This window comes from Malania oleifera, chromosome 6 (assembly GCF_029873635.1).
Source record: "Malania oleifera isolate guangnan ecotype guangnan chromosome 6, ASM2987363v1, whole genome shotgun sequence".
Lineage (NCBI taxonomy): Eukaryota > Viridiplantae > Streptophyta > Magnoliopsida > Santalales > Ximeniaceae > Malania > Malania oleifera.
In genome coordinates, this window is record NC_080422.1 from 15191934 (window position 1) to 15209464 (window position 17531).

Sequence of the window (17531 nt, forward strand, 5' to 3'; positions counted from 1 at the left end):
TAAACCGCAATATCTTATAAGAATTCATTCAAAAAGATCAAACATGATGGAAACAAATCTTCCAGAGTCCAAAGATTCTCAGACCATTGATAACAAGAACCCGTAAATGAAATGTAAGGCTGAGGCTAATCCTTCCAACATAAAATAGCAACGCCGTTTCAAAGTATAAATTTAGGCCTCAGTCCTCACCAGAGTAGGGAATTACAGAGTCTTTTCAAAGTTATCCTATTAACCCTTTTAAAAACAGGATTCCAGAGTGACACGCCCCTACCTAACAGAATTTGCACGCCGCCGACCAGAAAATGGCTTCATATATTCAAACGAAGTTCCTAGCATAGCCCTCCTCACTGCCAGCCTTGAAGATATAGAATTCCAGGCACAAACCAATACAAATGGAACCAAACGTAAGCCTGCGAAGGTCATGAAAATACAAACAACTCTACTTAATAATTTATGCAGCACTTGTAGTCTCGGACTTCTCAGTCTCCATTGGCTCTGCAGCAGCTGGAGGTACCTCTGTACTGCCATCCTCCGTGCTGGGGTTGGGGCTGCTAGTTGAGTTGTCAGCATTTGGAGGAGATTCCCCAGCTTCTTGTGGTGTCTCATTTCCCTGAGCAGCAGGTGGCGGTGGAGTTTCAGGCGGAGCTGGCTTGGCAGGTTTTGGCTTAGTCATTATTGGCCTGCAAAACCTGTTGAAGCAAATTCTCTTAATTCAGTATCATGACTTGGAAGAAATGCAACATATTAATGTAAATGGGAATAAAACATATCACATTCCTATGACATAATTTTTTGCCCTTTCATATGTTACCTACCACCACCTGGATTTCTTACTTTCACGTAAAGTGGTCTAATCAAACATGGCAGGTGTGTATAATTCTCATCCAGACTATGAAATTTAGCGCACGGGACAATCAAAAGATTAAACACAAATTATCAAAACAAAATTCAAACATGGAATTTGTTTTTTGCCATCATTTTAATGATTTAGTAAACCTGCAATACATAAAATTACATGCAAGTGATACCTGTCAAGGGCTTCTGCCTTCCTTCTAACATCAGCTGACAAAAGAATGGGAGTAGCATATTTGGGAAGCGAATCCTGATGCTGTTTTTTATCTCTTATCCAGACCTCGGCTTCCACACATTCGGTCAGCACCTACATGACAATGGGCAGCACAGATGCTTATTTTCATTTTAATGTTATTGTTCATGTGCATGCACATTCTTGAAAAACAATCCACAGCATTACCTTCTGCTTTTCAGCCATATCAATGTGATCAAATTTAGGATCATTTGACATTGCTGCCTCTCTGTAACTATTAATACAATATCCAAGTTGATCAAGCACCGCACCCCGCTCTGAGTGCTCCTTGTATCTCTCCTCAATTGGGTCACCTTGCTGTGAATTTCTAATCACATCAGGCAACCATGATCTCAAGTTTCAACATCCATTCAAGGAAAAAAAAAACAGAAAAGAGCCTACCTTTTTTAGCTCCTCAAGCTTCGCAATATAAACACCTTTGGTCTCATCTTCACCATCTTCATACAGCCAATCTTCCACCTCCTGAAGTTTGGAAGCAAAACCTTCCCTCTCCGAAGGGGTAACAAAATCTTGATATTTGTCATGAAGCTGAAGGAGATAAAAAGAAGTATGAGCATAGGCATTACAAGCTTAAGAACAAAAAATTATTATATGCAACTAAAAAACTAGGCAATCTACCTTGTTTCTCATGTCATAAACATAAGCCTCCACAGCATTTTTCTTGTCTTTTGTTTCTTCCATAACTCGATCTTGCAAAGCCATTTCAAACTCCTTCTCTACTGCTTTCTGCACATCTGCAGGTGCCATTCCACCATATACCAATTCTGTGACAGGGATGTTGGTTTTCTTGATCTTCTTCTTTGGTACTTCAACCTGCATACCATACCAAATCATTTAACAGCCTCGAAATGAAAGAAGCACAGGTTCAGAAAATGCAATTGTTGCAATTTTACCAGAACAACTATTTTTATTTTGCAATGAACTCAACCGACAGAATGGGGATCCCAGTCCCCAAATCGTTAGGTTGTCGGTGGGCTGCTTGAGCAAACACCACTGACCAGATCAAGTCATCACATGCTGCCCAGGAGACAGCTTCCTCAACAGCCTTTCCATGGCATCAAACAGACACGGACAGATGCTAGTGGCCAATGTAACTATCACACACAAATGCAGTATACATCCAAAACAAAAAATTCCACGACAAAACCAAAATATGGTAAGCAGGGTGGGCAAGAGGGCAAGTACAATACACAACAATCACTGGAGCCCACAAACCCAATGAAGCAGCCATGCATGATTGAAGGTGTTTAGTCTACAAAAAGATACTGGAAAACCAATTTGCCAATAACCGGTAAGATACCAACCCTTAAATGAGCATCCAAGCATGTCCAAATTATCACCTCTCATGCTGTAGTGCCATCCAAGTATGATTAAGACCATTCAACTGTTAACCAGAGTTGTAATTTGTATGATATCCCAAGAGTACATGTAACTTCAATGCCATTTTGACAGATGCTTGTTGCAAGCAGGGGGGTTGGAAAATCATCCAATGCTAGCATCCCATGAATTCCATCCAATCCATAGGGGGTGCATACTTTGGCCTGGCCTATTTTGTATCTTGGTCTTCCTCAAGGTGGTAGGGTGGGGGATACTTTGTCAGATGTTTCCTGAGATCCAGTGATTGAGAGGATTGGGAAATATTTTTTTAGGGGTGGAATAAGGCTCATCTTTTCATTGTGGGGCAGATCACTCATTATGCAGCCTACTCCAATTTTATCTCTTTTTAAAGTCCTCACTCCATACAAAGGTGGTTAGAAATTTGGATAAACTCTAGAGATTTCTCATGGTCTGGGTTTAGGTAGGATAAGAAGGATCACCTTGTTCATTGAGAAGGGGTTAGGAAACCTAAATCAGCAGGGGGGGACTGGAGCTGGGAAATGCAGTTTCTAAGAACATCTTTTTGATAGGTAAGTTGTTATGGATGTTCTCCGTAGTCTTAACTCCTTATGGAATCAGGCTGTTAAGAGCAAGTATGGAATTGGGTGGATACCATGGGGAATGGCAAATTACCCATGAAAGTCCCTCAACATTAGTATCTCAAGTAGTTTGCCCTCTCTTACCTCTCATTCATCCTAAAGTGAGTAATGGTGCTCAAGTCCGTTTATGAGAGGATATTTGGGTGGGGGAGATTCCATAGCTTTGGTGCAGCATTTGTTCAGACTTCCTTCCATTCATAATGCACTAATTTCAACTTCCTTTTTTCCTAAAAGGGAATCTATTTCTTGGGATTTCCACTTCCTTAGGAACCTCAACAAAAGAAAGCTTGTTCAGTCACTTGCTTACAAGGCTTTGGATTTGTATATTCTGCTGGGAGTTGGGGTTGCTAGGATTTGGATTGGGGAATCTTCAGTGTCCTTCTCTTTGAAGTCCTTTTTCACTAATCTCACAAACCCCCCAAATCCTAGCCCTTTCCATTTGGATAGTGCTGCGTACAAAACAATAGTCCTTTTCAAAATCCACACTTTCACAAGGACTCTGGTTCTCAACAGGATTAATGCAAATGACTAGCTTCAGACTAGGAGACCCCATAAGGCTCTCACACCTGACGTGCGAGTAATGTGTAGTGACGAGAATGAGAGCAGGAGACTAATGGCTATAGTTTCCTTCAGTGTTGGGTGGCAAGATATTTATGAAACAATTTGTTTTCTTCTTGTGGTGAGGTTTGGGTGGCTCCGAGAATCTTCACATTTTTTAGGGGTGAATCGGGGTCTTAGAAAAGATAGGAGTGAGATTTTTTGGAATTGTGCAATATCTGCTACTCTGGATACTTTGGCTTGATAGGAATGCTAGATTCTTTTAACATCTCTGAGCTTGCTCTGGTACAGTTATTTTCCTGCTTCCTTTTGGGCTCAATTTTTTGGGGTTCTGAGGGTCTTTGCCAATCCAAATTCACAGGGTTGGAAGGCAGCTTCAATGTAATTTTTTTCACTTTTTTTTGGAGAATGCTTTACCCTCCTCACACTGTAATTTTCCATTATTCTTTTCTTAATGAACCTTTTTTCAGATAACACTCAATGAAACTAGTTTTGTTATCTAAAAAATATATCCAAATCTAGCATTAAGACATTTTCTAAATTCCCTGGGGAGTAATCGGTTCTCATCAGTCCAGTTTGACCCTAAACCAACAACCGAACGGAGATTATCAGTTCTAATACTTTCCAAACCAATAACTGCGGTTCAGTGATAAACAGTTAACCCAGTTTAGTGGTTTGGTTCTTTTTTGCAGCAGGTTAGTATAATTTTTTGAAACCAAATAATATATAAATATGCACATACACAATTAGGGCTAGATGGGAAATTCTAACTTTCCCTTAGAACTCAGGTCCACAGCCCAGCTGAAAAGAACATTTCCTTTCATTGATCGAAAGATGCAATAGACCTGCCCACCGCTCCTCTCTCGAACATAGCTAGCTCAAGCCCAAACCCCTGCAGATGAAAGGAAGGGATCCAAAATTTCCTTTTACAACAAGAAACATGCTCTCAATTTCCCCATTCAGTCGATGTGGGGCAAAGAGGATTGCTGCAAAGCAGAGACTCCACTGTCTTGTGAGCTGTGTTTATGAATATTGAAGATACGGAAATGGAAAAGAGAATTAAAGTATGGAACCACTTGTCCCACGTCATTTATGGAAGAGGAAATGGCCCTCATCCACATCTATAACTAGTTAAATACTCTTTCAAATTTTAAAAATAGTTGAATGAGGTTAACTATATTAATAATACTAATGCAAAAAAAAAAACTATTTTAGTAAATAATGTTCAGAACTAACAGAAAAAATTAAGTATTATTATAATAATATAGAACATAATATTTGAATCTGAGTAATACATTTACATTTCGGTTTTTTTGATTTGGTTTACTAGTAGAACCAAAACTGAAACCGAAAATTGATTTTCTAATATTAACAAACCGAAACCATAAACCGTAGCCAAAAGACTGAACCAAAATGTCAAGAGATTCGGTTTCAGCCTAGTTTCCAGCTTTCAGGTAATTTTTGTACACCCCTACTTGGAAGTGAGAAGAACATTTCTAGCATCACTTGCACTAACATAGCCACTATTTCAGTGTTTTAAAATACATTCCTGAGGGCTTGATGGGTTTTAGGCATAAAACGCTCTAAGGCGTAACTTAAAAGGCGACACTCCTTAAATGTGTACGCTTGAGGGGCTGATGCGTACGCCTCAGGCCAAAAGGCACAATTTTTACTCCTCATATGGGAATGCGTACGCCTTTTGGAAGTAGACATAATAATATTTAAAATATTACAAAAAACAAAAACAAAATAAGAAGATCAATTATGGCTTGACGAGCACCAACCCCCTCTCAACGACGAAAGGTCTTGCACAAAGGTCCTTTTTCTTCCAAATTTTTGTCTCTCTTCAACGAGTCCCTCCAGCTTCTCATGTCCCTCTGACAACCCCTTCCAACCTCTTGTCTCTCTCCGACGATCCCTTCCAACCTCTCGCCTCTCTTTGGCAACCCCTACAGCCTCTCGTGGCCTCATCTTTCTTTAGCAACCTCCTCTAGTGTGCCTATCTCACAGAGCTGCTTCGAGGTCTCTTCTCTGACTGGGGTCTCTTCTCCAACTGAATTGACTCTCTCTCTCCCTCTCCAGTCTTGCTCGTCTCAGGAAACTCTCTGCCAGTGTCTCAAATCTATCTCATTCTCAAGTCTCAACTAAACTCTAAAAGTTAAGGTGAGTTGCACTTGCAGCCGCTTTTAAATTGTTTTAAGTTTTCACTTTCAATTTTCATATATGATATATGAATTATGAATTATGAAAAATTGGAAAATTTTGAAAATGAACTCAATTAATGAACTAATGAAGCCCAGCTGATTTAAGAGCTGCTATTCCAATTTTCAATTTACACATTCCAATTTTCAGTTACTGCTGTTTGAGCCTGTTTCAATTTTTCACTTTTCAATTTTTAATTTTCATTAGCTATCCCCCAGTTTTCCTTGCTATTTGTTTTAGTTTTTTACTTTTTCCCAAATTGTCCACAACAAAATATTGAAGAGCTGCTGTTTCTCTGCTGCTCTTTTTTCCGCATTTCCTGCAAAGAGCTCTCAATTCTGAAAAAAAATAATTAGTTAATTAATTAATTTCCTGTTGCAGCTGCTGATTGTTCCTATTCAATAAACAAAAACATGTCCGAACGTGAATCAAAGGGGCAGAAAAAAGATTTTGTTTGGAAATACATAAAAGAATTTGATGGATAAAGATATTTTAGATGCAAATGTTGTGATCAAACTTGCAGTGGGACTGGCAAAATGTAAAAATCATTTGGCTCGTACAAGGGAGGGAATGAAACCTTGCCCAAAAGCTCTTCAAAATGTGAGAGATGAGTGCAAGATTGGTCTGGAAAAATTCCAAGAAGAGAAGTGTACGAGAAATGATCTTCTTGAAGAGATTGGAATGGGTACAGGAGGCAGCATTGAGAGTGTTTCTTCTCCATCAGTTGGAGATCTTGAGCAAATAAAAAGTGGGAGTGGCTTTAATCCTAGCGCTAGAGGCCCAACGGATAAGTACGCATCTTCACTGACCAAACAAGCCACACTAAACTCAACTCAAAATGGAAGAAAGAAGAGAGAAACGAAGTGTGTAGGAAAATTGGAAGTTGTGTGTCCAACAATGCTTTACCATTTACTTTTATGGATGAAGTATATTTGCATGTTATGGTGGATGATATTGCTAATTACGAGCCAGGTTTCAAGCCTCCAAGAGATCGAGACATGAATCCTTAAAAGATGAAGTGAAAGACATAGATGGCATGTTGGAAGAGAACAAAAAATCTAGGAAGGAATATGGATGTTCTATCATGGTTGATGCATCATGCATGGACTGATGGGTGTTCAAGGGTCCTGATTAATTTCTTTGTAAAATCCATTGATGCTTCTAATTCTATAAAAAAAAAAAAAAATGGTGACATGATGCTCAAGTATATGGATGCAGTGATTGAGAAAGTTGGTGAGGAGAATATTGTGCAAATGATGACTGAAAATGCAAAAAACATGATAAATGGTGGAAAGAAGCTCATGGAGAAGAGGGAGAAGCAAAGTTGGACTCCATGTGCTACACATTGTTTGGATCTCATGTTGGAGGATATTGCAAAATTGAAGATCCATGCAACCACAATCCTAAAGGCTAAGCAAGTTGTGAAATTTATTTATAATCATTCCTATGTACTTGCAATGATGAGGAAGCATTTCACCAGCAACAAAGAATCCAGCCCGCAGTGAAGCATTTTTTTACTGCATTTTTGACACTTCAAAGCCTTTAGGAACAAAAGCGGGGCCTTCAATCTATGTTCTCTTCAGAGATGTGGTGCACTTCTACATATGCAAAAATGCATGAAGGTACAAGGACTCGCTCAATTATTTTACTTGACCAACATTTTTGGTCTCACATGGCTTATGTCATCAAGAGTGTTGTCCCTCTTGTGTGTGTTCTAAGGGAAGTTCATTATGAGGAAAGACCAGCCATGGGATGTATCTAGAGTTGATGAATTCGGCAAAGAAAAAACTTGCTGCATTTTTTTCTAGAAATGCCAAGAAGTATGAACCCATTTGGAGAAAAATATATGATAGATGGACTCCACAACTTCATCACCCTTTACATGCTACGAGATATATCTAAATCCCTAATTGCATTATAAGGAGAATTTCTCTAACTATGAAGAAGTGAATAAAGGATTATTTGAATGCATGGATTCAATGTTGAGATATGAGGAGAGGCTAGCTGCAGACATCAATTGGAGTTGTTTAATAATGCACGAGGGGAATTTGGGACTCAAGTGGCTATTGATTCTAGAATGTTGAGAAGCCTAGGTAAAAATAATGTTTCAATAAAAATTAGTTAATTAGTAATAGTATTCTATCCTTGTTTCTTCTTTTAACTTGGAAATATGTGTTTCTTCTTTTAACTTTGAAGTATGTGTTTCTTCTTTTGTAGCTGATTGGTGAAAGCATTTTGGGTCAAAAAACCCAGAATTGACAAAGTTAGCTATTCGTGTTCTTAGCCTGACTGCAATACTAGTGGATGTGAGGGGAATTGGAGCACATTTGAGCACGTTCTTAGTTCTTACAAATGCCATGTTATTCTCATTTCACTCAAATATGAAAATATATTCTAATGTCTAAAAATTTAAATGGCTCAAACTCAATTGTAGATTCATACGAAAAATAGGAATAGATTAGAGCACAAGAGAATGAATTATCTACTTTATGTTAAGTACAACACCAAACTAAAGGAGAGAGCTCTAAGAAGACAAAATTATGATCCAATATTGGCGGAGAAAGCAAATTCAGATGATGAGTGGATCACCGAGAAGGAAGAACCTTTCCTTACAAAAGATACTTCTTGGTTTGATGATGAAAATCTCTTCGAAGTATATGCTATTATAGCTTTGCCAGAGGTAGCTTTTGAAGGAGATAATGCTCAAGCAACAAAAGCTTGTGGTAGCTCACATTCCATAATTCTTAGCAAAAGGAAGACTAGTGATTATTGTGAGAACTTAAGTATGTACATATCAATAGTCATTATAGAATTTACTAAATTATCATTTTATAATTCTACATTTCTCTTAAGTCCTAACCTACAGCTTTATTGAATATCTAGGCACTCGAGACAAAAGCAAGAGGCCAAAATTCGTCACAATTGAGAAAGGCGATGATGTTGAAGTGAGAGGGGGAATTTATAAGTAGAAGAACCCCTACTATAGATGAGTTTGCTGAAGACGAGGACTTCCATGAAGACCTTGATAGTTCCCTTTGAACTTTGTTAATTTAGATTTAGAATCTTGGATGATGATTTAAGAGTTTAAACTTTAAAGCATGAAAATGGTGTCCATTTTGTGATATTATGGCTCATGCTTATCTTTTAACATGCATTTTTTGAGTTTGTTAGCTCAAGTTGGCCTATATGACACTTAAGAATTATGTTTTTATTTTTTTCTCCATTATTCTAAAATTTTTATCATTTTATACCATATATAAATTTATTTTATTTATTAATTATTTAAAAAAAAATACAATCCCAAAAGGCTTACACCTTGAGGCTTATGCCTCGCCTTACGCCTTCGCCTATTAAAACGTTACTATTTCATCTGAAAACAATTTCTCAAAAGTGCATTCCCATGACATCCCATTCCTAAATTTGTCCTGGAATAAAATCCAATGGTAAAACTCTCATATTCCCTGGGAATGGAAAATTGGCTAATCGTTGGAATCCCTTTCCCATCCTTTGGGCAAGTTCCATTATGGAATCCCATTCCCATTGACATTCTACTTTAGGACTAAATTGCCCCAGTATTTTGGCCAATCCAAAATTAATGTCCCCCATATTACTAAAATTAATTATTAAAAATAATTATATTTATAATAATAAATATTATACTTATAATAATAAATTATTAATATAATTATATAAATGATTAAAAATGAAAGTAATACTATTATATATAATACTACAGCATAATAATTTTGGGATCATTCCCATAATCTCAGTTAATTGGATTATTATGCATTGCACTCTTAAATTTATGATGGTTGAAATTTTAAGGCATGAATTAAGTTTGGGAAATACTCTCAGTAGAATTTTTCTGAAAATATAATTTCTCATCATATATTATTCATACACAAGTCAAAGGTATGATGGACATAATATGTACATTCATAGGAATCTTACAACATAAAATGAGCAAAAATATTCCCATGAGCAAGGCAGAGCCCATTCCAAGGAATGCCATCCATGGGAGCGTTTTTCATCTATGTACCATGCACCACCTAACTTGTATGATACCATCCAGGTTCATGATCAGTCAAGCGTCCAAATCAGAACCAGTAAAACTAAGTGGAGGAAAGCCCATAAAGTCTAATAGTCATTGTCACTCCAAAATGCCAAATTTAAAGTTGGGGGGGCGGGGGAGGGTGGGTTGGTTTAAGAGGCACCAATCTGACAGAAAGATTGAGAATCATAAGCATACAAAAGCTTTTCTCCAGCTTGCTGACAAAAATAATAAACTCCAAGGCTGAAATAATGCTGAAAATAGTTTCCCCCTTCTTTAGGGGTGCGGAGCCATTAAAGCTCAATTAAGTTTGATGCTCTTGTGGACAATAGAATTTTTGGACTGTTATAGTAGAAAAAAGATTTAATCCCTATTAATAAATGCATGGTATAGCGATCATATAAAGGAGTTGAATGTGATTGAGGGAATCAGAGATGTTGCAAACAATAATTTATGGTTAATTCACCAAAACTTCCGCAGGTATGACTTGCAAGGGAATATGTTATTGGGGTCCAAATTATCAATCTACCCAACAAGATATAATATGTAGAGAAAAAATTCAGACATCTAGTATACATGAAAAAGACAGGATAAACCAATTAATTATACCTACTACAGTAATATCACTGCATAAACCATTTATGAATATAGAAAATGGGTGTAGGGGCTGGAAAAGAGTGATTTTAAAGGACTTGTACAATTGGAAAAGGGAATAAATATAAAATACAATTAGTGAATATTTACTAACCTTTGTGTCTGTTTCCATCTGCAGAGTCTTTTCACCTGATTCTGGAACACCATTTTCAACTCCAGGAGCATCAGCAGTACCCTTAGCATCTTGCATATTTACATCAGTTTCACTGGTACCGGAAGGAGGGGGAACAGCACCTGATGCTTCATCAGTCTCCATCTTAGTAGCTTCTTTTGCAGGCTCTTTAACAACTGGAATTTCAATTTCTTCTTCTTCCAATAGCTAAATAAATATAAAAAGTAAGACAGAAAAATTAATGAAAACTCTAACCAGTCACATTAAATAGCAGCATGTCTGCAATACTTACAGTTGCTGACTCCACAGACACGATCCCATGAATATTTAGGCGAACTTTCACCTTCACTTTGGCCCGTTCACTTTTTGTAGATTGAAAAGGACCAATCTGCACAAGAATATCCACACAAGAGTAATGTTAGCACTGAAATGATTTCCAAATCAAAGAAAATCTTAGATTTGTACTCAAAAGGAAATAAGTCTTAAAGATTATTAGGAGACTACTAACTGCATATGTGCTGATCTTTGCTGGCACATGAACATCACTAACATCTGCATAATGTACATCAATACTGAACGTGCCTGATCTGTAGAAAGTCAGAGCCTTGACACTAGGTACTGGGTTTCCCTTAGGGAACACTATTGTGCTTTGCTGATTTTCTGCACCTCCATTCTGAGAGTCTGGAGCAGAGCCTTTCCATGATAAAGCAATTGGAAAGGGGAAACAATCATGGGCCTTCATGGAACGACAAAAAAAAAAAAAGGGCTCAGTGATATAAGAAATGTAACACTGAACTATGGCAAGATACAACCATACCAGAAGCACATGCACTTCCCAAAAATCAAAACAAATATTCTGCTGACAGGAATATAGGAATGAAGGACTTCCTCTGTTATTCTGATTCCCCTTTCAGAACGCATTAGAGCCACACAAATCACTCAATTGAAGATAACACATTCCAAAAATAAAAGATAGATGATTGTATTTAATAAGGCAAGGGAAATCAAAATTTCTACCTATGACCCAAAAAGAGTACAGAAATATCAAAAGTTCAGTGACTAGCAACTCCATTCTTTGAAAAAACCTAATCCACAATGGCATACAAGGTTTGAAGATCTATACTCAAGATATTCCTGCTCGGTGACGCATCATTCCAGGAGAGATACAAGGTCAGATTTTTTTTAAGCATAGACAGTTGCAGCCTCATATATTTCACTACAGAATTTACTAAATCTTGAGAATGCAACTAGTTGAGCTACAATGGTACAATTGTACAGTATGAACTGATAAGCGCTAATAATTGAACTAGACAACAATTCATCGTGATAGAAAGAAAATTACATTCCTCCAACAAAAAATAAAGCAAACTCATGGAAGATTCAAACCAGAGATGCACAAAACATCCAACCATGCCAAAACTCACAAGTACATCTACCCCAAATATTTTTTATCCAAGCAAGAAGAAGCTACATTAGGTGAAACCTGAAACAGAAGGAACTCGGGGAGGAAATTCTACCTGGAATTCTCGTACTTTGAATGTAGGACTAAGAATAGCACACTGCAGTGCACAACCTTTGGCAACACATTCACTGGCATTCATTGTACGCCTCGGTTCCTTGCCAAAGAAATCTGTCAATATCCTGATGACTGCAGGAACACGAGACCCAGAGCCAACAACCTCCACTGCATGGATATTCTCTCGTGTAAGGCCAGCATCATATAGAGCTTTCTCCAAAGGTTTCTTCACTCGCTCCAATATTGGGACACTAATTTTCTCAAACTCATCCCTCTTGATAAAACCCCTAACATCCTTCTCATCCATCAAACATTCTATGTTCAAGGGAGCTTCTGGATTAGCACTAAGAACCTTCTTCAACTTTTCACAGGCAGCTCGAAGTCTGAGACAAGCCCTCGCATTCTGGAAAACATCAATTTTGTACTCTTCCTTAAACTTTTGTGCAAAATACTGGAATAGAACCTCATCAAAATCTCTACCACCTAGAGACCGATCAAATGAATGTGACAGTATCTTCAACTGGCCTTTCTTGAAACCAGCAACACACACTTGCATGCTAGCATGGCCAATGTCAACAAAGGCAACATTTAATTGGTCATTCTCAGGCAAATCTGTCTTATAAATCCCATATGCCAAAGCTGTAGCTGTTGTTTCATGGAACAAGCGAAGAGGGTGTAAGCCTGCAATTGTAGCTGCATCTAAAACAGCCCTTCTTTGAAGATCAGTAAAATAAACTGGTATACCAATACAGCAGTCCACCACCGCAGCATTCAAATTCTTCTCAGCTATACCCTTCAGATCAGAAAATACCATACCCAAAAGCTGTGTTGGCGTAAAAACCCTCACTTCTCCCAAATACCGAGCATGGATCAGGGGGTACCCATCAGACCCTTCTGTAACAAGAAAGGGTAATGACTTTAGATCTTGTTGCAGCTCGGGATCAAAAAAGGGGCGGCCAACTAACCGCTTTATTTGTGAAACTGAATTCTTTGGATTCATCATGGTTGAAGCAGCTCCAGCTGTCCCAATGAACCGCTGCTTATCTCCAAAACATACAACTGCTGGAGTTTCCCGCTTTGATTCATCATTCAGCACAACATCGATCCCCCTTTGCCTTGCCACGGCAACAATACAGCTCTCATTGCCAAAATCAAAACCCACAACGCTCATTTTTGCAAAATGTTATACCAATTTGGTGCAAACTGGTTTACTCCAGCAAAACAAGCAGCTGAGTATTGGCAAATGAAATGACATTTAGAATACGAATACTTAAATTTAAATATAGTAAAAATAATAATAACAACAACAATAATGTGACATTAGCAAATATGTTCATCATCTTGGCACACATTCAGCATGCCAAAAAAAACAAACAAATAGTGAATAATAGATAAATAAATATTCCATTCTCAATCATTGTTCGCACACAATATCCTCCCACCCACAAACCCAAAAAAATAAAAAAATAAAAAATAAATATAATAATAAAACCTTCTACTCCTCATCATATACATGCACGCATTTAAGAGTACACCTTAACAATGTGGTCGAGAAAAATGAAAGAAGTTTATCTCCGAAACATTAAATTAATATGGTTGCACACGAGCACATTTTTATCATAGCCAACAAGGAACAAATTTTTCACAAAATTACATCAACTCAATATAATCAGTCAAGCTACAAATAATATCAACAAGAAGCTAAACAAAGCAAATCAAACAAAACCTAAATCCACAAAACAATTCAAATAACAAAACCCACAAACCCAACACAAATTTGTCAGTTTTCGCCTAAGACTACAAAAACAGTTTAGCAAGCTTCACAAAAATACACTTTCGATTCACAATAGAGACGCCAAATCAGGCCAAACCGCGAACAATATCAACAAACAAAAAAGAAATTATGGCACGAAACAATACATGCACGAGGACAAGGTTAAATCTGCAGAAATGAGAACCATATTCTGCTATAAGTAGCGCGACAAGTCTTACAAAGTAGGATATTGAATGTCGTAACCAGAACAGAGAAGAGTGCAGATCTGCAACAGATAAGAGAGGGGGGAGAAAACGTTGGTGAAATATTAGGGTTTGCGATCAAACCTGGAACGATCTGGATGGAGTGGGTCGTGTGCACAGCGGCTTACGATGTTCTCTGGAATTCTCCAAAGTATTAGTGCAGAGATCGGCGTGCTGAGGAGAGAGGAGAGCCCTTATAGAGGGGAGGAGGAGAGGGAGAGAGGGAGGGTAATTTTGTAATTTCACGTTTACTTTCTTCGTAATTTGCTTTTATATGAGGTGGGAGTCAAGTGGTCCTAGAGCTCTCCAGAGAACAGAGGGACTGTGCTTCTAGAAAGATCTTCTGGAGCTGTGGTTTGAAGTTTGAACGTGGGCCGGTGGGCTGGTCTACCTTTTGGGCTTCACTAAATGGGTCCATCAGAAAACTACATCATTAAAATAAATCGAGACAAAATGGACAAGTTAAAAATCTGTCATTGTGTAATTAAGCTATTCATGTGAATGTGGTAAAATATAATGAAAAAATTAAGAAAATAGGTTATAGCTTTTTCTTTCTCTATTACTAATTATTCAAATGATCTAATATTTAATATGAAATAAATCGATATTCTCATTGTGAAAATGAAAAGTAATTATTTTTATATTTTTTATTGTTATGAATTTTTAAAAAGTGTTAGGTTGTCATTTGCTTTTATGACGATATTATCAAATTCTTTTGTCATAATCACCTCTCTATATAAAACTATGTGGTGTATGAACCAAACATAACCTTACACTATAATTATTATAATAAGTAATGTCATTACTAAAGTCTTGTTGAGAATAACCTTATTTCATTTTTTTTAAATGTAAGAAACTAAATGGATACAAATAAGTCATTAAGCGATTGAAAAAATCTAAAGTAGTGCAAATGAGAAGTGTAAACCAACTTGAAAAAGTTTAAGTCATTGTTGTACATTACTTTTATTCTTTTGTTGTTAGGAGATGAGCTTTAAGAGAGTCTGCAATAGTTTTTTAGAGGAACATGAGACCTGAGGCCTTTAGAATAAAAGTTGAGAAGTCCTAAATATATGTTCAATTTCGTTTCGTAAAAGTTAAATATTTTTTATTCTCAACCACAAAATATTCAACTACATTCTAACTCACAACTAAACTGATTCTACTCATAGGATTTAGTAGGTATAAGTCTTCTAAAATAATTATTTGATATTGATGTCGCTTATATTCTTCTATCACTAGTTAGGCTATCTTAACAATGGGAACGAGAAAAGGGAGAGTATTCGTGGCGGTATTTTTTAAATTCAATCTTTAATAAGCACTAGCTTCTCTTAAAGTACTTGTGTTGATTAGCAATGTCATTGTATGTAATTTATAGGTAATTGAATTAGGGCTTTGTGCTTTTTGAAAAAAGGTTTATAAAATTTTAAAAATGAGGCCCATAAAAACATGTTATCCATATGCAATCCTATTTGCAAAGAAAAATGAAAATTAAACTAAACTTTTACGCTCCATTTGGAACTTAACAAATCTTAAGAAGAAGAAAAAAAAATGTGAAGAATTCTATTTTTTCATATTTGGTTATCAAGAAAAGTAATGGAAATTTTTAAAAAAAAAATATTCAAAATTAATAAACAAAAATATGAGTTTAGACACGATTTACATTTAACTTTAATTAATTTTTAGTCATATTAAAATAAATTTTTGTTTTTAATAGTATTTGGTATAGCGGGAAAAATGTAGTGGAAAATGAATTTCCTTCTTATTTGCTTTACCTTTTCCTTCCCCAATGAAGATCCTTGGTCCAAACAGACCCTTAAGAAAACGTATTTTTTTCTTTTACAACCAAACATTAAGAAATGTGTGAAATAATTTTGACAATTATGCAACCTTGTAATAAAGTTAACACTGTGCCATTAAATTTATATATAAAATTGTCTTGTAAGTTTGGTGATAATTGATTAACGACTAAAAGGATTAATATTTTCTTTTTTAGGTAACCGGATGGAAAATGATAAAAGTCATCCCTAGTAAAGGATTGAACAAACTCCATTATAAAATGTTTTATGGATAAATAGAGCCTAACTAGTGTTCCATAATAAAGATATGTATTTGAAAATGGTCATAATGAAAGGGCAAACACTTTGGTTGCCTACTCAGAAAAAATAAAGGGAATAAATAATTGAAATGAAAAGAAATAATAAAATGAAGACAAACCTTTAAAAATTCCAATACAAAAACCATATTTTGAGCAAATAATACAATGAAGAGAGACGAAAGTACAATTATTACAAACTATTAGAAGTTTCCCAATCACTTGTTCCATTCAACATCCATTATCACACACACACACATACATATATATATATATATATATATATATATATATATATATATATATAGACACAATAATACATTTATAAGCTCATCATAGTATTTGCAAAGAATGTTGGACTAGACAGTGTCTGTAAGTACCCATTCAATGTGCACTTGTTAAGGGAATTGCCCAGACAAAGGCAAATTAATCGGAAGCAAATAAATGCAGGCAATCATGCTTGGAATTGGTCAAAACAATTCAAAAGGAATACTCATCAGACACTGCTGATTTGCAGTGATTCAGACTTGATTTAAGCAAATTGTTTATAAATCTCATGTACAAATACCCTTACAATGCAGTGTAATATTCAAACCGAAAGATAAAAGATATACATTTCTCTTCCTCTCTTCTTCTCCCCCTTTATGTTATTTCACATTATGAATTTCTACATGGTGTCAGAACGTGAAATTTCTTTGGGATAAATTTCTTTTATCTTCTTAATTCCTCTCTATTCTTGCTTAAAAAAATCAGAGTTTTTCTTCTTTCGATTGACCATCAACGTAACTGTCACAAGCTGATTGGCATTCATTTTCCCCTTTATATATTAGGGTTGCTTCTTTTCTTTTTGTAAGTCATAGTAGAGGCGCCGTCCTAACCACCTTTGCCTAAAAAAAATTTTTCCCTCTCGATCCTTTTGTCGAACAAGGGAAATGCATCATCTGAAATCCACTATTCAGGGCTATTAAAGAAGAAGATCACTTGACCAGCCCGTGATTCTCAAAAAAAAAAAAAAACTCCTTTGATTCATCCTTCCCGATGACTTCCAATGTTGAAAGCACTCAAAGTTCTCCACATTTTGATGATTCAAGTCATGACTTGTATCTCCACAATTTTGATAATCCATGTGTTACTTTGGTCTCTCATCCATTGACCGAAACCAATTACACCACATGGAGGCAATCCATGCTCATTACATTCAGCACCAAAAACAAGGTCGCCTTCATTGATGGCACCATTCCCAAGCCTT

At 36.4% G+C, this 17531-nt stretch overlaps 1 protein-coding gene across 1 annotated transcript; it reads right to left on the reverse strand.

Annotated features, from left to right (window-relative positions):
• LOC131158303 (heat shock 70 kDa protein 15-like) lies at positions 1-14516 on the reverse strand. Its single transcript, XM_058113071.1, has 10 exons — positions 14275-14516; positions 12176-13403; positions 11167-11394; positions 10951-11046; positions 10641-10865; positions 1724-1918; positions 1487-1633; positions 1253-1402; positions 1029-1159; positions 1-689 (listed from the first exon to the last, which is right to left on the reverse strand). Exons 2-10 carry the CDS (start codon positions 13343-13345, stop codon positions 452-454), a joined length of 2580 nt encoding a protein of 859 aa, XP_057969054.1. The 5' UTR covers positions 13346-13403; positions 14275-14516; the 3' UTR covers positions 1-451.
• Positions 14517-17531: the final 3015 nt, after the last annotated feature.